We start from the raw sequence: 20,985 nt of genomic DNA, 5'->3' as shown, positions 1-20,985 counted from the left end.
GCATTTTAGGAAAAATCCCAGTGTGATGTGAAAAAAAGGAACACTGATACCTTGAAAAATTCCTAGTTTCTTTTTTGTGAGAGGGGACTTTGTTACATGCAAGTCTGAACTTCATGGCACAACTTCCTCCTGTCACACAAGCATCTTCCCTGTGACATTTCCACTTCCCACTTGAGGGTAAAAGAATTGTACAGAAGCTGCTAAAGAAATTACACTGCTTAATGCAGAAGGTCCTTTGGGCAGGACCCTGACATAGGCTGGGGCACTTTCACAATCTAACATTATTACTTGCTGTGTTCACGTTTTGCCAGCTATTAGTCTAGGAATCCATGAATTCTTTAACTGGAGCAGTTATTATTTTAACTCCCTTAAAATAATCAGGACATAGCTGACAGAAATTGGATCTAGAAAGGCCATTTTCTGCGTTCCAGAGATTCAAATGATTCGGGTGATGGTTAAAGGGGGTGCCAGGGGTGTCCTGTGGAGCTGAGCACAGTGTGGGCTCCCTGCCTGCCCCCTGGAATAGCTTTGTGCTCTCCCCTTCTGTCCGTGCTCAGCCATCACCTCAGGCAGAAGACCCAGGCCAGGGGAACAGACGTTTCTGGCCAGGAACAAACACACTCCAGACAAGCTGGAAATTGGCTCATCCTGCAGAAAGCCTGATCTCACTCACACTTAGGTACATATACTATCCACAGGCTCTGCTTGTGAACTATTTATTTATTTATTCGTTATAAAATTATTTGTTATAAAATTTCCATAATTTTGCTTCAGACAAACAATTAATTAATGAAAGCATTTTCTACAAAAGTATATAGCTCAGTGATTCAACTCTGACAGTTCAGGTACAAAGAAACCACTTTCCCTACCCCGATTAAATTGTGGTAATAATTGTTTTTCGACCTCACTGCTGAAGATTCATCCAGCAAATACAGTTCGTGTTTTCCTTCCAGGTCTAAATCAATTTCCATTTCCAGCGACATCCTACCAGTATGGGTCCCTTCTTCGGGGCTACCGGGCTTCACACGGGAATCTTTGCAAGGTGGGCAATAAAACATCAGGGAAGCATCAGCATCATTAATAATTTTACATCAACTACTCGGGCCCTTTATCATTGCGAGGCGGCCGCCGCGCGGGTCCGGACGGAGCTGGCACCGCCCGTGTCCGCCCTGGTCCTCCCGTGTCCGCACCGCCCCCGCACCGCCTCCGCCCGTGTCCGTCCCTGGTCCGCCCCGCCCGGCCCGCACCCCCCGCACCCCCGGCCGGCCCCGGCGCTGCAGCTGCCCCCGCAGGGCCCGCCCGCTTGGAAGGATGTGCTGCGCGTCCAGGTGGGTGCGGCCGGCGGGAGCTCGGCTGGTCGCTGCTGCGCGCCGGGCGGTGCGGGGCCGCGGCGCCGCCCGTGGGGACGGGCTGGAGCTCGGGGGAGGAGGAGGAGGAGCGGTGCTGAGGTCCGCGGTGCAGCGCTCAGGTGGTGCGGGCCGGGGGCCGCGGGATGCGCGGGGCCGGCCGGGCAGAGGGGCCAAAAGTGCCCGGGTGCCGCCCTACCCAAGGAGCCGCGGCGGGGCCGCGGCCAGCGGAGCCAAGCTGGCGGCCCCGGCTGTGCTGCGGAGACGGGACACTGTGCGGCCGGGATGACGTGCGGGGCCGGCCAGGCCGGTGGTGCCGTGCGGGGCCGGGACTGACGGCGCTCCCCTGCTCCCAGCGCCCCGCTCCCGGCGCTCTGCTGCCGGCACCCGCGCCGGGATCACGGCGGCTCCACGCCGGGGGAAAGCAGCCGCACCTGCTCCTGCGTGCCGCTGCTCTCTGAAGGCAGTGCTGGGCTCCTGCGCCACTTCTTCCCCGGAAACCAGGGGCAGCCCCGCTGCAGAACTTGTCCGAGACGAACATCAGCCACTGAAACGGTCTCGAACCAGGGCGGGAAGGAGCCGAGGGCGGGAAAGGGCTTCAAGAGACACCACCCAGGTGTCAGGCATGTGTCTGGCATCCCTTGAGGCTTTGCTCCACTGCTGGCTGCAAGGCTCTGGCAGCGTGAGAGAGGCCGTTTTTGGCATTTATTTAAATAGTTCAGTACAAGGCCCATAAAAGGACCACTAAATTTTAATTTTTTTCCCCCTCAGCCGTGACAATTCAGGAGTTATGCTTGTCAAGATGCACTTGGGTAGAGCTGGTTGAACTTTCTTAATAGAGTGTTTTCAGTCAGCAAATGTTGATTAAAATAAAAATGTTTGTAGGAATCTTTCTGTGTCAGCAAAGTTTCAATTAGGAACCTCCCTGGTTCCCTTCCAGTTTCCTTGGCTCTGTGGCTGCCTGCCTGGTGGGCTGCTGGAGAGCTGGGCCTCCAACATTTCTGGTTCTTGGTACTTTGACAGGCTGCTAGGAGATATGCCTGGGACTTCAGGGACCTGGAGAGGTAGGACTAGAACTACCCACAGACTTTAGTTCAGCTTATTCTTGAGTGTTACGAAAATGTGACAAGTGTGGGGAAAAATGGTATCTGATATTTTCCATTAGGATGTAAATCTGTTTCTTAGAAAAAGTTGCCATTCTTTGTGATTAAAAGTGCCACTTCTTGTTCATGTCTGTTTCTGCTCCCAAATCAGTTAAAGCAGCCAACATCTGTCTGGCTGCTGGACCACCTCTGGTGATGCAATTGTTTTCTTAGGAATCACCTTTTAGCTATTGATAAGAGTTTGAGCAAAGGAGGTGTCTTAGAGCAGAATTTCTACCACTGCCAAATCTATTACCCGGTGGGATGATGAAGATTGAATTGAGAATATTCGTAGGGACACTTGCCCATAAAAACTTGAATATGGTTGGCTGTGAGAACTGCTGTTCCATAGTGAAATAATCAGTGCCCACTGTATGGGGCCAGAATGAATAATTACTGTTTTACCTGCCACTGTTCTATGAATTTAAAAACTGCTGTCATGTGTCCTAGAATAATGACTGTGTATGTAATGTGCTTTGTGTTACTAAATGTTTACCTCTGTTTAATGATTTAATGTTAATTATTGTACTAACCATAAGAATTCTTTTTTTTTAAAAAAAATCATGGCTTAAGTTTCTATTAGAACTATTTAGCTCATATTCTTTATAGAAAACTTGTATTGCTTGTGTTAAAATGCTTCATTACAGGAAATTGCATTCTGAACCACTAGCTTCTCGACCCAAACTGGCTCTTTTTGTCATCAAGCTCTTATTCATGTCATTTCTAAAATTACAAAATTAGGATGGCTTGATGTGCTGAAAAATCAGCTTGTCTTCAGAGACATTATTGCTGATGTAAAAAACAAAAAGTTTTTGAGGTTAGAAACAGTGGTTCACTTCTGCCAATTTTTTTGGTTTTTGTTTGGACCTCTTAATTTATAGCCATTGGCATGTTATGTTCCTTGGTTTGATACTGGGGTGGAAAAAGTGTGAAGTGCATTGCTTGAAACAGATTGTCCCATGGGGAAGGACCAGGGTGGGTTTGCTGCTTGTGTGAGGCTGTGGAATTTGATGCCTCACAGAATCCATAGGGCTGTCATAGCTTTTTCTTGATTTTTTTTCTCAGATCACTTTGTAGTGTGGTTGTAAAATAGCAGCCTTTATTGTCAAGCCATTCTGTGTAATGCCTCCATTTTTCTTCAGCTCCTATAGAAACACATTTCTGATACATGTCTGTGTGAAGGTTCAGCCTTTCTCAGCTTCTGATGAGAAAAAGCAACGGGAAAATTTATGCTATTTGGCAATTAACTTGGAGGATGATCCATTGTGTGTGTGTTGGTGACCCTGGTAACTCATCGAGGAAGTACAAAGTTAACAGTTTTTGTTACTTGCCAGTGAAGTTCTCATTTGCTTTTCAGTCTTACTTTGTTTTGTAATACTGTTCAAGTTAATGTACTCTTTGAGTTACTTTGGGAATGTCTAATAAAAGATAAGTTGCAATAATCTGTTTATTAAAAACAAACTCAAGTACACTTCTCCACCATTTTGCAGTTATTTTTATGAATGTACTGTAACTGGAGTTTGCATTTATTATTAAAATGATTGCAGTGTGACTCTTCAGTGTGCAGCTCATTAAAAACAGTGATTTAAATACAAAATATAGTTTCTTTAGAGATTTCTTTAGTTAAATTAAGAATTTCTAGAGAAAAGAAAATTAAGCCATAGATCTAGTGAATTAAATTTTATATAAAAATTAAAGAAATAATCCCTAAACAATACTAACATATGTAATAATTAGCATAGGGTAGTTTCAAATACATATACATTAGCATTCTGGATTGAGATTCATCCAGTGTGAATTTGAGTGTGATTTATTATTGGGAAAGGGGTTAGTAACCAGGTCTGCTGTTCTTTTCCCAGCTCCTCCATAATTCAGCACCCAGTGTTTCACACCTGTTGAAGGGGAGAGTGCATTTTCCTTTTTTGCATGCGTGTGTGTCTGAAGAACATTCCAATGGACTGTTCACAGAATCTGAAATGTAAAAGGCAGATAGGGCAGCAATGTAACTTTACTCTGAGAGCTCCCCTAAATTGTCTCTCCTCACGTGCTTTGGTGTGACAGTACAAAAAAGAGGACAGTGAGAAGTCCGGCCCCTTGGTAAATAGCCAGATTTTTCTTTAGTTGAACTTTGGGTGATCTTCAGAGTTGTAAAAAGGAGTGTGAACGCAACAAATAGCAGTTCTCTCTTCATGGTCACCAGAACTTGTAAAGCAGTGTGAACAACCAGTTGTATTGTGACTTTCTTTTGCCTACTTCTTAACCTGAGGAAGTGCTCAGACCTGTCCATCCCGAAAGAGGAGCAACCTTGAAGGAAAAAAATGAGGCAAGTCAGGAACCTGATGAGACCTGCATTTAGTGCGGGGCCATAATTCTCATTTCTGGTGTCCAATTAATCTGCCAAATATCCATCCAGTTTTATTAAGGAAGGAACATTGTTTATTCTGTCCTTACTTTTCTTAGGTTGATTATTCAAGACCTTCAGCAAAGCCTAGTAAAAGAGCTGCCTCATTTTGTGACACCTCTCTGAGGGACATACTGCTGCTTGTGTGCTCTTTTGAAGGAGGTGAGGGTTTTCATTATTGAACCTAAATTGCTCACATAATTGCCCCTTAATTTTTTCTGACTTGATGAATACTGTGCTTGAATGAATTACACGGCACCCAGTTAAGCTCCAGTGATGAAAAATGGTTCACAGACAAAACTTTGATTCTTCTTTCTTCCACCTCTCTCTTGCTGTCTTCTCAATTTCTCTGCCATCTCTCTGTCTTGCCATAAAGGTTGGACTGTCTAAATTCTGAGCTTGTCTTCTTTTTTATGTTTTTCTTAATTTAATTGTATCTCAGTTTTGTTGAGCCCTACCATCTCAGTATTTGCTAAAAGAACTATTTTATTGAACAAGGAGCAACCAAGAAGAAAGACAAATCCTTGTGGTAAGACAGCATTGTCAAATCAGACCAAGGTGTTTTTCTCCTTGAGCAGTTCCGTCATCCTCTCTGTGACATTTTGGAGGAATTAAGTCTGTAATCTCTCCAGAGCCTTGGCAGGAGGGGGTGAAGGGCTTTCGTTTGTGTGTTCCACAAGTGTAAATTTTGTTACTTGTGAGTTCTGGTTGCTGCAGTACTGTTTTCTGCAGTACTTTCTTTGCATTAATTATTGTGGGTGAAGAAGTGCAGAGGAGCTGCTGGTCAACAGCTGGAAATTTAGCCTTATTTTTAGACTACAGTTTCAGATATAAAAGAAGGCTCTAGATTTAAAAATGTGCATACTAGAGTTCTCCTTTTGCAGTGAGCTGGAGATTATTGTGAATGACCCATTTCTTGTGGCAAAAACCTTCTTTATCCTTGTGCATGTTTCATCCTGTTCTTTTCCATCCACTACCTAACAAATGAAAAAGGACATGCAACTCAGAAATGGAGAAAAAGCTTTACATTTTCTCCTTTGTTTCTTGCCTTCCTAATCTACCCTGGGGCTCTGTGGTGTTAGCAATCTTCCACTATGTTTTTATTAAAAATGAAAGGTTTTAATATACAGGTTTACAGATGAAGTAGCTACTGACTTCTAATCCAGTGACTGTGTATATCAGACCTGACAAAAAGTGAGAATTAATTTTTTTAATTGCTAGGGAATTCAGATTTCAAGGAATAGATAGCAGAAGAACTCATGAGGTTAAACAAAGGAATATTCCTTTTAAAAATTAATTAAATTTTCTTGGCTGACACAGACTGAAATTGATTAGTTGAACTCGATCCTGATAATATGGAGATATTTATCAGGTAGGAATTTAGGTCAGCAAAAGCATTGGTTCAGATGTTTTAGGGCAGATAGAAGTGGAGGGGGAATGAGGCTGACACTGCATTATATGGTGCATAGGTACATTCATTTCTAAGTACAAGAGCTTCAGTGTCCAGGGAACCCAAACTGCTCTTCTGCACCTGCAATTTAAGACCTCTCTTTCTCAAATTTCTGTTTCTTTCACTATGGAAGGGATGCTCTAAGAAAAAAAAAAATAAAAAAACCAAACCAAAAAAACCCAACAAAACACTCTTACGAATTCACCACAGTATAATACACACATCTGAGGAAATTCAAATGACAAAGTAATTACAAAAACATTATGTTGATGTTTATGTTTAATCATGGTCAATTAGTCTAATTAGCATCTAAACAAAAAAAATCTTAGAAGAACCTTAAACCTTAAAATGTGTTCCTTAAGAAATTGGCTGTGACAATATACTTTCATTTGAGAATTCTTCCTGAAAATGTTTGTTTGTGTCATTAAGAGTTTTCTAGATGATCTCTGATCAGTTACGCCAGTATAAAAATGAAGAAGTAGAATAGGCAGTTCTGTGATTCTTGGATCAGAGTGTGAGAGCCCAGCTTCTGTACAGCTCAAAGGTAAATATTTGTTGTAAACCACGGCATTTGAACTCAAACAGTTTGTGCAGAAATGAACCTACGAATATTTCTCACCTATAAAAGCTCTCGAGCTCAGCTGGGGGAAAATGACTGAATGGAGAGAGAACCACTTAATGTGATATTCATCTGAACAGGCGTCCTACCATGCATGCTTTGGAGTTTTGGCATGCAAGTAGTTAATATTTTAACAGCCATGTTCATTAAACAATTTTAGGTTACTTTGCATTTCAATTTTTTATTTCAAACATTTAGGTGGCTTCTGCTATATTGTGCTATATTTCACAGCTGGGTACACAAGATTTATTCTTTTAATAGTTCTATTCTTTTGACAGTTATTCATTTATGTGGTTTCCACTGTATTTCTCACATTACTTGGCTTTTCTACATTTTAAATACAGAAGAGGGAAAAGTAAGATGCATTTTTGAAGAAGCAGCAGTTAATTCACCTTAACTGTAGGGGACAGTCATAATGTAGATGTTATAAAGAGAATGTCAGTAAGATGAGAACAATTGATCTTGTGAAAGAATTCTGTTGGAGCCTCAAGCAAATCTTTAGCAAGAATTGTGACAGTGACTGAGGTTTGGCCTCACTTGTGTAGCACTCCTTCCTTGCTTTCTGGTGGACAGTCCCAATCTCCAGAATATTTTTTCCTCTTCAGGCTTGAAATGTACTTCAACTTTCTCACTTACTACTATAAAGAAAGTTTTTCACTATACTGAATTACTTTTCCATTAAAGCAATATGTTCCTTTCAGTTGTCAAAGCTGATGTGTTATTTTGAAATCTGGTGGACTTCTCTAGTGCTAAGGAACAGGAGGTACCCAGTAAAAGTGTACTGGTGCTCCAGGTATTTTCATGAGCAAAATTCCTACTGATGGCACTTCAAAGGCAGTGTGGCTCTACAGTAGCTGTCATTCTGATCTGTAATTTCTCTTATTATTATAATATTGCTTTTATTGTTTTTCTTTTATTCATAATACTATTTTTATTATACCATTATAATTACTCTTGTCCCTTTATCTGATGTTGAGGGTTGCTGTTGCTCCTGTTATCCTGCCTGACGGGGGTGTAACTGCCTGGAGAGGCCCCATCAATGTACAGTGTGCTGTGAGGGGTTGGGTAGGAGATAGTTCTCCAAGCTTTTTATATCTATCCTTAGAGAGAGCTGGAGGAAGCATTTGTGTGTGGGTGGAGCAGCAGGCAGAAATGGGCAATGCATTATTTATATTTAATCACCTGGAACTCTGTCATCAGTAGGAAAAATGTCCAAGCTGACTCTGCCAGCTCGGCAGTGTGCTGTGAGTGACCACAAGCCTGGTCACTGTGTGGGGAGGGTTAAATGGTTAATTACTGAGGAAAATGCTAGCTAGTATTTCAAACTGACTTATTGGAGAGCACTTGGAACGGAAAGAAATGCGCTGTACTGAAAGGACGTGGTGAAACACTGTAGGATGAATTTAAGAAAAAGGTTTTGTGTTGGTTTATTGTTCCTGGTTTTTTTTCTCCACCCTGTCAGTGGACAGAAGTCAAACTGGTAATAAATCATATTTCATACACTGACTTTGCCCATTGCATGTGCTCCTATGGAACCAGGCTGGGACAGGAGGAGTTCTGCAAGGCTCTCCTGGTGTGCAACCATTCAAGAAACGTTCCCAAATTCCAGCCCCACTCTTGACCCCTCGAGTCCATTGCAAATGCACTTTCAAAGTGATTTTTCTTCGATGGTTTGATTACATTATCTACCAGTATCCTTTAGTTTGCAGGCCTGGTACAGCAGCCTCTCACCCACGTGGATAGATTCCCATGGTCCAGAGCACAGTATTTGCCAGCTCGTCTAACAAAAGCTGTGTGTGAAGGCATCGGAACTCCCTGTTTTGGTGCTTTTGTAAACATTTTCAATCAGGCAAGCTGAGCTGTTTGTGTGCGCTCTACAGCTCAGAGGCAGCAGAAGGCAGCACTGGGTGGCTGCAGTGCCGGTGCTGCTGTAGCAGCTCAGAGAGCAGCAGATGGCACGCTGCCCCCATTGCTGTAAATCCTCACATACGGGTCCTGCTGGCAGCTCTTTGCAAACTGGCAATAAACGGGCTCACGCTTGGAAGCAGAAAAGTCAGACATCAATCAAATGACTAAGTTAATACATATTTATATAAATATTCAGGATTGCTTGTATTGTTTTATTTATAGAATGGATAATGAAAATTGTGCCTGCTTCAGCCATGTTGTAATGAGTTCGTTTGCTATATGCTTGCATACAGACAAACAGAAAATGGTTACAGAATGATAAAGAGTCTAATGGAAATGTAGAACATGTCTTCTATATAAGTATACATATTTTGTTCATTAATTAACTCATATTCTTAAGCATGTACATATAATAAAAGCAAACTCATTATAGAAAAAGAGAACTGGCTAGGTAAATGAATGCATTCTTATTAATAAGTCCACTGGGGTGTGCTGTCAGAAGAAGGAGAGCAAAACCTCGGAGATTTCTCCCATGATGTGGTACTACACTTCAAGTGCCATAACCATTCCAGTATAAAAAGAATGCATCAGGACACTGTCTTTGGAACGGGAAGATCTTTGAATGAATATATGCATATTAAATTTCTATTGAATACTGGACTGGACCCTCTGGTACTGTAATGGACTGTTAATACTGATCTATCAATTGTCTATCAGTATATATTTTGTTTTAATGCTGGCGTGACTTAGTTTTCATAGTGTCACAGTTTTGTGGTGTATTGCTGGTTTGGATGTTGGCAGGGTAGGAGGAAGAAAGTTGTCTGGAAAAGCAGTGCTGCCAAGCACAGCAGACATTTGCTCTTGGAGGAGGAAAAAGCAATGGGAGAGGTTTGTAGACTTCCCTGGGGCAGTTCATCGTGCAGCTATTCCCAATTCTGCTGGGACAGGTTGGATCAGCAGCCTGCGGGATGGGCAGGGTTTGCGTGTGACTGCCCCTAACTGGCCATTAGATACTGCCAAGGTCAATAAAACTGATAAGTCTTGCTGATTAATGTATCAAAGGAAATGCAACTGAGCGAAGGTAGCTACTGAAATTTCTTCCGTTCACTTAGAATTGTTAACCTGAAACAAGTTTAACAGCAAGGCAGCTTCATACTCGGGAGTTCTGACACTTGTAACAGTTCAGTTTCCACATGTACACTGTGATTGTAAAAAAGAGATTGCTTTGGCTGAAGACTTTTCTCTTGAGGTTGCATTAAGAGTTATTTTGGAAGTGAAAAATAGTTCTAGTTCTTGAAAAATACAAGCATAGAAACAGAAAGTTCTTTTTATTGTTAGTTCTTTTGCATCATATTTTTTTTGGGGGGGAATACTTTTAGTTGTCAAATATTTTGCGATTGAGAGTAGAACCATTGCGTGGGCAGTGCAGTGAGGAAGGAGCACATGAGGAGGTGGCTGTGGTTCCTAGGTGCAGGCGGCGAGGGTGGATCGGTGATGCTCCTGCGGCCGTGCCCGTCCCCGCCGTGGCCCGGCCGCGGTGCCGAGCCCAGCGCGCGGCGCTGTTGGACCGCAGCTCAGCGGGGACTGGCACGGCGAGCTGGAAATGTCCCCGAAATCTTACCGGATGGCCGCGTGTGCAAGGGCGGTGCTTGCTTTGCCTCTTAAAAGGAGTTTTGTTATTAAAATGCACTTAGGCAAGCTCTTTACTGTGAAATGATCAACAGTTCCCTGCTAGGATCTTTCCATCCGGCGGGAGCCCTGAATGCGTTCAGAGAAGTCCTGGGGTGGTTAATCCGTCCCGGGTGCTGCAGTTTGAGGGAGCCCTCTGGAAGTGAAGATCCCAGGCAATGCGGTGTTCCAGCAAGCTGTGCTTTTATTTTGCCCCAGCTTTAAATAGCAATGATAGGGACCCAAGGTGGGAGAGCAGGAGTGAAAATCCTGGCTGCAGGATTCTTGGGGAATAGCTTCATGAGCACACGGAGAGATGCAGCCACCACCTGGCACCGGAGGGTTGTCACACAGTCTGGGAACCTGGGCTTTTAGTATTTGGCCGATCTGCATTATCATCAGAAAATATCTCAAGGGTTTGGAATTTAGACTACAGTGCGTTTGGAGAGGAGGAAAAGGATGGTTTTCTTGCTGGGTTCTGTTTGCAGCAGCTGAAAGCCAGATTTGTGTATAGCCAAGTATCACCAAAGCGTTGAACACAGACTTGTCCTCTCACCTGGAAGGGGTGTTCTCTTGACTTGTTATTTTGAGATTTCTTCAGTATGTGAGTATCTCTGTGATTACATCACCTGCAGACACAGAGCGTGACCTAGCAAAAAAAGAGAAATACGCTTACTGTGTAGCGTGTGACCACTTTTCCCCTGTGCAATACAAGAACCGGGATCTGCAGCACTCCCACTGCCTTTAGTGGGATCCTTGCAGGTGGAGGAGTTGAGCTGTGAGTGGCTCAGCAAAAGCTCTGGGCCCTGGCATTTCCATGATTAATGATATCTTAACCCTTATGAATGATTATCCTTTCCTGGCTGTAAAATACATACACTGTTTTATTTCATTACCACGAGGTGAAGATCCAACACTGACAGGTGCTGGGAATTAGCAGGCAGTTTTGAAATTGTTCTGTGCACTAGAAATTAGATCTCATTTTAATTCAGCTTTTCCAAACTGGTAAATGAGGTTAATGCCATACATATTCAGCTGATATGGATGAAGAAATTGATATAAAGTAGATCAACATAGCTACAGGGCTACTTTAATTTATACGTAAAGAGGCAGTGATAAATGAAAGTAATGTAGTAGTGGTCACTAAACTCCTCAGCCATCAGGGACTCAATAGTGTTAGCTGCTCATTAAAGACATGGTTGGGGTTACCGCAAATAGAAATTTGAAAAGAAATAGCCAACTAACCCTTAATTATCAAAACATAGAAAATACTAATTATGCCTTAATTAGCTTTTCTTTTAATGTACTGAAATTGTTACTTTTTGTGTAGCACAAATGGATAGTTATATCAACAATAAATAGGTTGTTTTAATAACTTTCTTTCACCTCTGGGAAAACCACACTCCAATTTTTAATATGCAATAATGCTTCTCTCTAGCCTGTAGGAGATGAAAATTATTAAGTAGCTTTATTTTTTGAAGATCTTACAGCAGCTTTGGGAAGAATTATTTCACTATGCATCAATTATTTTTAATTGAACTGAATATATTTCAGATTGCATGAAATGCCTCTCATTTAAGTTTAACATTAAGAGTTTGTTAAGGATATATCACAGTGAGAATTGGATACAACTTATTTCTGTGGCATATTCTAGGAAGAATAAAAAATGGTTGTTTCAGAAGAAAAATATTGTCACTTTTATTTTTCCCTTCACTGGGCCAAATCTCATTTTTACTCTGTTTCATAGCTCCCACACTGATCTCTCTGCAGTTTACATAAGAAAAGAAATTCAGGATGGGCTTTGGTGGATCTGGGATCCTCTGGTGCTGATGGAAAGCTCCCGCAGCTGTTGCACAATTCCTCTCCTCATGAGTACCCAGAGCCTTCCTCTGTGGGTGTGTGCAGGAAGAAAAAGCCCAGCACAACTGCCTGTGGTTCATCAGACGCAGCAGGTTTTGCTTTTCCAGCTACAGAATGGCAGGGAAGCACTGAGAAGTGCTGGTCATGAAAAATCCAAATTCACTTAACAGCCCATGCTGAATTAAATAGAAGGTAAGTGCTAGTAGAGAAGTCAAAATAAGTAGTTCTTAGTAACCAAACCTTGGCAAACTTGAAATCACAATGTCTGTCCTTCAACTGCTTTTGAAAATTTCTTTATTTTCCGTTACCTGGAAATCCTGTGCAGCAAACACACATCAGGACATAGAGACAAACACTCAGAACTTTGTGGAATCATAAACCCTGGGTTCCTCATTAGGTTGAATTGTAAAGTGTTCTTCATTTTACATGTCCTCATTTCCATAATTTCTTACGTGGTTGTTTTATGTGTGAATTGATGCTTTTCTTCCTGGACTGAACAGCACATTCCCTTCTGCATTTGCTGGGGGAATTTTTTATTCTGCTTTCTCTTTTCTCAGATTTTACATTATATACTCCTGCCTTCCTCCTTCTCTTACAATGATGTTTACAACATTTAAGTCCTTAAAAACCTTCTTTTCTTTTTTCCCCCTGAAGTGCTGTGTATTTGCTGTTCTGTCACTTAACAAGTGAGAGAGACAAAGGTGTTACCTTTGAACTACTTGCTGATGACGGCTAAACCTGCATGAATCATTACAGAGATATGCTTTCCTCACATGTTTGCAATTAAAGCACTGATTTAAGTGCCATGCTATTTTATTTTAGAATTTTGTAACGCAGATCAGGCAATACTAAAAATAAATAATAAGCACAGTTCAGTTCTTCACTTGGCTGTAGCTGTGCTTTATTTTGTAGCTGCTAATAAACACACATTATCATGTTCATGGATTGCAATTATCACTGAAATGTGTATGTCCATTAACTGCAACATTAGGCTGAGGGTCTAATTACTGTCTAGAGCCAATATCTGTGTGAAGTTACATCTATGATGCTATTAAGCTATAAGCAATATTTGTAAACTAATATGTAAGCATTTCAGAATTGATTCCATCACTTGCGGACTTAAAATCTAATCCTGCTTCCACTCCAAACTATTGATGTTTTAAGTGTTTGGAAAATATATTATTGAGTTATTTGGATGTGAGTATAATTTGTGATGTGAGAGAGAATACTGTTTTTCTAAGAGAAGGTGCCCAGAACGAACTGAACTGGTGGCAAGAGAAGAGAGAAGCTGTGGTGACAACAAAATGCTCATAAAATACTGGTACTATGTGTCACAAAATGCTGCAAACAGGCTATATTTTTCTCAGAGTTACATTTCAAACAATTTAGTACAGCAATTTAACCACATAAAAACCTGTTGCATGCTTAGAGGAAAAGAAGGAAAAGACTTTCCTAATATCACAAGTGTGTTTTGAAGAGGAATAAGGCTGAGTTTGTGTATTGGTTTGCTTTCAGAAAAATTCTAGTGTTTCTGCTGACAGAACATGAAACTGCCTGTGAGATTAGGTGGATAGTTCATTTGCAAAACTAGTCAAAGTCACCTGTCAGTAATTCCAAACATGTGGAGATGTTTGCATCTGTAATGAAGTGACCTTTTGCTACATTTTGTTTTAAATGCAAAATGTGCATAGTAGTAATTGACTTTTAAGTGCTTGTGTAAATTAATTTTCTGTTGTATTTCCTTGGCCTGTGAGTGATAGCCACCCTTATGATTAATTTGGTTACCTGTCTCGGTAATGGATAGTTAGGGAATGCTGTTTGGCAGAAAGGATTATGAGAACCAGTCTTTCATGATTTTATATCTTAATTTGAGTGTAAGTGCCTAGATTTTTCTAGGACAGAGGAACTGTTACATTGCTTAATAATTTTTTTCTGGTATAGATATACCTAACAGATACCTAATGGAATTCCTCTTTCTGGTTTACAGCTGTAGTTTTGGATTCAGCTTTCACATGTGTCTGCTTTGTGGCTTTCCAGCCTCTGCTCTGTCTTTGATGGCCAGACTTGGTTGTTCTGACACTGTTTATGTTTGCTTCCCAGATCACTAAATATGACTTTGTATTTATTAGATTCTTTGTATTTTTATGTTATGTTCTTTGTTTCAAAATTCACATATTTCACCTCAAGCAGATTCTCTGAATAACCTCTAACTGCTTGACCTTTTCACTTGTGCTGCATTTCCTGAACAAATTTAGCAAGAAGGAATAAGTAGCAAATAGGACATCTTGGGGAAAAAACAACCCCAGCAACCCAGGCTAACTTACGACTTACTAATCTAAAATATATTGGTTTTGTTGCTGTATGTTGGCCTTGTATCCTCGTTATTTAAGAAGCTTAATGAATTAATTTAACAGACCTTGCAGTAAGTAAATTAACCCTCAGAGTTCAGAGTAGAGTGAATAATTCATTAATACTAGACTACAGCAATTTTTACGATTCAAGTTAAACTTAATTATGAAATTGCTTATTGCATATTTGTGTTTTTCAAAGAGAAAAAATATGCAAAATAACATATCATAAGTACATCTATCAAAAAAAAGAACAATCCAGTAAAATCTCAGGAGGTTAGAAAGTTCTCGTTGATACTGGGTGACTTATCCACCATTCTGTTTGGGTCCTGGGATCATGGTGTGCACTGGCCAGCACTGCTGAAAGGGGGGTTGTGTGATTTTACCTGATGAGTTGTTAACCTCTCCTTCAAAATTACTTATGAGCTGAATTTAGTTACCAACAGTTAGTGTATTACAAAAACAGTCCTCTGGATGACCTTCTAGATTTTCCTTTAGAAAAGTGTTGTCAGTTTAGATTTATAAAGGGGAATATGTATTTTTCTGGCAGTGCTCTTAAACAGGAATTGTTCCACAGCACTAACTTCAGTTCATTGAGGTTTTTTCCCCTGAGAAAATACTTAACCCAAGTAGCAATCTTTCCAAGTAGCTTTATGCGTTGATGACTTTTATTCTTACATGTGAAACAAAGGTGAAATTGAGTAATAATTATAAAGTGCAGACCTTTGTGACCTCAAGGTCAGTTGGTTTTACCCTTACAAAAAAGTGAGTGTTAAAGACGGCATGGGAACTGTCCATCACTAGGGGCACTTTGTTATAGTTGTAAGTTCTGGGTTAATCCAGAATTGCAAAGGGCATGGTGTTTCTCCTTTTACCTTTTACTCTCATATCACTACTCCTGTTTTTTTTAATTAAGTAGGATTGGACAGTTTGCATTCCTATTGTGGTCTAGTGATTGTTTTTTTCATGCTTCTTAGAGTTATTTACAAGTATTTGTGTGAAAAGAGCAATGTTGGCCTGATCAAGTGTTCATGGCGCAGCATGTGCAGAAACCTTTGTCTCTTTTTCAAGCTGTTGTCACTTGACCAGCAATGCACCACTTCCACTCCGGAAGAGAGACAGTGGAGCTGAGCTCCTAAAGACTCTCCTTCAGAGTAGCAGTCATATCCAGTATATAGGATGAGATACGTTTTGGGGATTGAGGTAGAAACGAAACTTCAGCTACTTCCTCTGTTTTGCAGTTCCTTTAATCTGGAACCTTTCCAGATGTGTGAAGTCATCAGATTTCATAATCAAAATTCAATTTTTTTTTTTTTATTTGGACTACCCTTGGCTTCGCTTGACTTAGGTAGACACTGTCTGGGAGTGTCACATGAAGAAAACCTCCACATCACTGTAAAATGCTTCATGATGAGTAAAAGAAAAAGACTCCTCTGAGGCAGGTGAGATGTCACGCCTACTTCCTTCCCTTTGCACTTGTGTGACAATAGCTGTACCAGGAAAGCCCTGCACAGAAATCTCTGCAGAAACTGCATTTTGCTCAGCCAAGGACAGAGCTTCCAGCAAGCCCTCCTGTTTCTATTTGGGTGGCAGTTCATGGCTCATCCAAACATTTTGATTACACTTGCACTCTGATCTTTTTTTTTCCTTTTCTACTAAATATTTGACCATTTGCACTTTTCATCCCATTTTATTGTACCATTAGGAAAAGCAGTAAAGCATTTTCAAATGTCAAGTTTAACTGGGAAAATACTTAAAAATAATAAAATACAGAGCCAATCACTTTTGCTTATGTGATTTGCTTTGGTGTTGAAAAGACGAAGAGCACAGAGGTATGGTGTTAGAAGGTACCAGGCAGTGTTTTTTCTCCAAGAAAAGGAAAATGAACCCATTGCCTCTCTATTGTTTCCTCTTTTTTTTGTGTTGCACAAGGAATTAGCATCTTTTTGCAAGATCTTGCGTCAAACCAACCTACCCTGGGTCTTTCTCTTCCTCAAGGAGTATTTGGCTTGTCACCTGCAATTCTAGGAGCACTCATAAGGACCCAGGTAAGAAGTCAGTGCTCTTAGGAGCTTTCCATCCAGGTAAGGTGAGCCATGAGACATGAGCAGCTTCCTTTTAGGAATCTACAGTAGGATTGGTACAGATGCTTTGAAGAAGTCTGATTCTTCAGAAGCTTTCAAGCTGTTGACATTAGTTTATTTTTTCAAGGCCAAACTGCATAGCCTAGAAGGTCTTCAGGGTGTTAGAGGCTTGTTCTAACTGCACAGGCTTTGCAGCTGCCTCCAGTTTATACAGCCCTCTGCATAAGTTATTTCTGAGTGTTGTGGCACCGTGGCTGAATTTTGTGCAGTACCAGGACTGCTTTGTAAAGCTGCCAGTACCCTTGGAAGCTCAGATGATCTCCTGGACTGCAGGGATTTTAAGGAAATTCATACTTTGCAAAGTAAATCTATTTGTAGATTGGTATTTATTGGTACTTGTTGTGAACCTTTTAAAAATAGTTTTAGATGTACACACTGTGAAATCCTTTATTTGTTTCCTTTACAAATAAATAAATCCATCAGTCTCATCTGTTGGGAAGCACGGGCTGTGTGAGAGGTGGAGGGTCAGCAGAGGGAGAATAGGAAACATGCAGGACTGGGTGTGATGGACTGGGGCGGGAGTGCTTCTGCTGAACATGCAGTGAATAATCAAATACCTGTTTGTTTGGTATTGTATAAAGATCCAATCACAGGAACGCTTCCAGGCTGCCACCGTGAATAGTTAGATGGTGAATGATATGAAGCTATTTCTAGAGGTGCATGAATCTGTCAAGTGGGCCTGATCTGTGATGTGGAGAGGTGTTTCTGTCACCAACCGTGGATTACTTTTTACGGTTCAACTTTGTTTTAGTTTGTCTTTTGCTCTCCTGCTGTGCCAGTAAGCGAATACCTGTGCAAAATGCATCCCTCCTGCTCACCTCTAGAGGGCCAGGGGGAGGGGAAGCAGGTGGGTGGAGGCTGCTTGTGCTGCAGTTTCCACACACACGTTATGCTGGCATTAAGCTTCCTGCTTGTCTTGACACTACTCCTGAACAAAGGAGAAGATATTTTTGAGAAATATGTTTTATTTTTAAACATGCTTAACCTTAACAGTTATGACAAATTTTTAAAATATATGCATTTGAGATGGCATTAATAATTCATGTGTGTTTCATTAAGAAAAAGAACAAACTGTCCATAGGGCCATTAAGTTCTTACTTGGCTAAGATCATCAAAATTTAGATGACCTAAAATTGTATCTTGTTGGGGTCATAATATGCTGCTTGAAAAAAAGTACCCTGTGATTTAGTTTTGATTCTGACAATACTCAAAAGGATTTGTTATGTCTTACAGACCTTTCTGCAAACTACTAATGGGATGAACACAATATATCACTTTTATAATAGTGAGCTATTAAAGGCAAACATAAAGCAGTCTGAAGCCCATAAGTGCTGCCAACAGCTCCTGCTTTAATGAATTCCCTTTTAGATGTCCATTAAATGCTCATGGCAAATGTACTCATAATGGAAATGGCAAATCTAAATGGGTAGATATGAATAATCCATGGAGTTTAAATTCTGTTTATGATCATCTTCACATTTAGTTTTCAAGACAATGCAGTTTAGTTTTCATTACAGTTTGGAATAAAGAGGACAGGGAGTAATTGATTGCTTCAAGCAGATTAAAATCAATGGGTTGCTTTTCAAAGAACCCGTTCAATGCTGTAATTTCAACTTTAAACATTGATTTAGGGAACTCAACACAAAATGTTTTGTGCCGTGTGAACTTTTATGTGGAAAGACTAATACTAATTTTATTTCTTTATATCTGTATATAGAAATATATAGAGGTTGTTATCAGTATGTGCATGAGTATACAGTGATCTATAGTAAGTTATTTTGGTATTATTGCACTCATGTAATGAATCAATGAGATTCCCGTCATCATTGGGATACTGTTTGTAAACCATTAGCACACAGAAATTACAGCCCATCATACATCATTACTGTGATTGAGGCTTTATTACCATATTCTCAAATTGCTTGCTTGCTATAAAACTAAATAGACACCAGACAACTATAGGTAGACGATAGACTGTGCATTATTGGGCTGGAGTAATGAAAGATTATTGTAGCATAATGGGGCACAACTTATGAGGAAAATAAACTTGGCAGCAAAGGAAAGCTTGAGTGTTTTTAATGCTTGTTGTTACTGCTTCAAAGGTCAAATATATTTGTTATGATCGAGTTACTGTTTCCTTATTTCATGAATCATACACTTTTTGTGTTCCACATAGACCTTAATTTATACTTAAGCATTTAAAACACAGGAGCTGCACTGCATCTTTCAGCTCAAGAGGTGGATTTACAGCTCCAGGGGAGTGGTGTGGTTGTCGAGGTGCTGGGATGGGGGAGAGCACAGCCATAGCTCTGCACACGTTGGTTTTGTGCTGGACAGAGGCAGGGAAGGAAAACTGTATCAACAGACATCAGCTGTTAATTGTGATGTAAGTGCTCCAAACATAAAGAGGCAAAGTATACGTTAGCAATTTTGGGAGCTATAGTGAAAAGATTTATGATACCTTCATTTTAAAGGATGAGAGGACACGCTGAATTTCAATTTGGGGGATTTAGCAATCTCTTGTGACAGAACCAGGGACTTCACAGTATAACACCGGTATCGACGGTATATTCAAGGTGCTACTTTCTCCAGCGACAGAAAAAAGTGTATTTTAGAAAATTGAACTTAGGGCTTCTGACTATGAGACATTCAGAGAGGGAAGCATCTCTTCATACTCCTGTGAGATTTCAGAGATGGTTCTGAAAGAGAAAAGACATAACAGTCTGTTATGGTGACAAAGAGGTGTCAACATCCTTCATCATTTTTCCTTGCCTCCTCAGAAGGATCCAAACCTTCACACCCTTCTCCATTGTGCTGTCCTTCATCAATATTTAATTCTTCTCTTCTAGAGTTTTTAGAATATTACATCAAAATGTGGTAACTTCCATATTTTAGTAAGATAGGAACATGTTTCTGCCAGTTATGTTTAGCTGAATTTTTTGCATGAACAAGGGTTGTAAACCTTTGGATGCTGACGTGTTGAGAGACCAGACTCCTTAGGGCTTGACTATCTACAGATAGAGATTGCTAAAAAATGTAACCGACAGTGTTAAAACTTCTGTAAGTTAAAAAAAATTCTGTAAGGTGATGTAGTGCTATGTACCTGACAATTCCAGGTTTAATAATAGTGATATTCCATATTTTTTTGCATGAAAGCTTCTGGAGTTCTTAATGGCAACTAGTGAAACCATCAGGATAGAGTATTCAATTACCGAGAGGCAGTGAGCAACTTGATGTGCATTCACTTTTGCCGGGGATTTTGTAAACACGTGCTTTTTAATAAAGTATTTTTTACCTTTCTTTGGCTTCCATTTGGCATGAATTCACATTTCATTTCAGTTCTGAAAGCAGAGGCAATGTCTGTAAACCACAACACATCATTATGCACCAGTCCAAATAGGAGGTAAGGACGGGGGTGGAAATTACTGTTTTGCTGTATTTTATAGATGTTTGACAAAACACATGTATTATAATATTTTTAACTAGGATATATACAATAAGAGCATTCCAGGTTGAGAAATGATCAAAACATATTGCGGATATGCAATCTAGACACAAAATGCTGTTTCTCATGAGGAGAGTAGGTCAGACCTGGAAAACTTGCGGAGTTTTTGTCTGAGTTTGCTGTGAGTGCTTCTCCTGTGGGCTCCTGGCTCTGCAGTGAGTCTTGCTCACTGGGAACTGTCCTGCAGCTCCCCTCGTTAGACAAGGAACTTGACTCAAGGAAAAACTCTTTGAAGTGATAATGATGTTGTAATGTACCGATAGAAGACTGTGTGATTCCATTACCTCCGTAGTAATGGGGTAATGGGCGTTGATTTGGAGAGAGTTTTCCCTTTGTCCTCTCATCAGGAACTGGGTTTGCTCGGTGCTCAATGAGTCAGTTCTGATTTCCTCAAAGAGAGATGTCTGTCAAAGAATCTGAGTGTTCTGGAGTAATCATTGTTAGGCAATGTTCTTCCCTTGAGTTTGACATGTGCAATTATAAACCTCTCACCAGCTGGGTTTTTAATAGACATGATTACCACAGCAAATATGTTCAGTTGTTAGGTTTGAGGAATATATTTCTATTAACTTTTAGGCAGATCTTTCATGTCGT

The 20,985-nt window shown here is 40.6% G+C and overlaps 1 protein-coding gene across 3 annotated transcripts in view; it reads left to right on the top strand.

Moving 5' to 3' along the window:
- Nucleotides 1-13: 13 nt before the first annotated feature.
- The window catches only part of LOC136297311 (uncharacterized), a 107,491-nt gene continuing 86,519 nt past the window's right edge, over nucleotides 14-20,985 (top strand). For all 3 annotated transcript variants that reach the window (XR_010723132.1, XM_066197126.1, XM_066197127.1), the window contains exon 1: nucleotides 14-1,328. Coding sequence is in view for 2 of the 3 variants with exons in the window: in XM_066197126.1 (XP_066053223.1) it covers nucleotides 993-1,328 (336 nt within the window). In the remaining variant the exon portion in view is untranslated. The remainder of the gene's footprint in view (nucleotides 1,329-20,985) is intronic.

The sequence above is a fragment of the Chamaea fasciata genome, unplaced genomic scaffold (genome assembly GCF_029207755.1).
Source record: "Chamaea fasciata isolate MVZ Bird 193981 ecotype frontalis unplaced genomic scaffold, bChaFas1.0.hap1 SCAF_15, whole genome shotgun sequence".
Taxonomy (NCBI): domain Eukaryota; kingdom Metazoa; phylum Chordata; class Aves; order Passeriformes; family Sylviidae; genus Chamaea; species Chamaea fasciata.
This window is presented reverse-complemented; position numbering and strand designations above follow the sequence as displayed.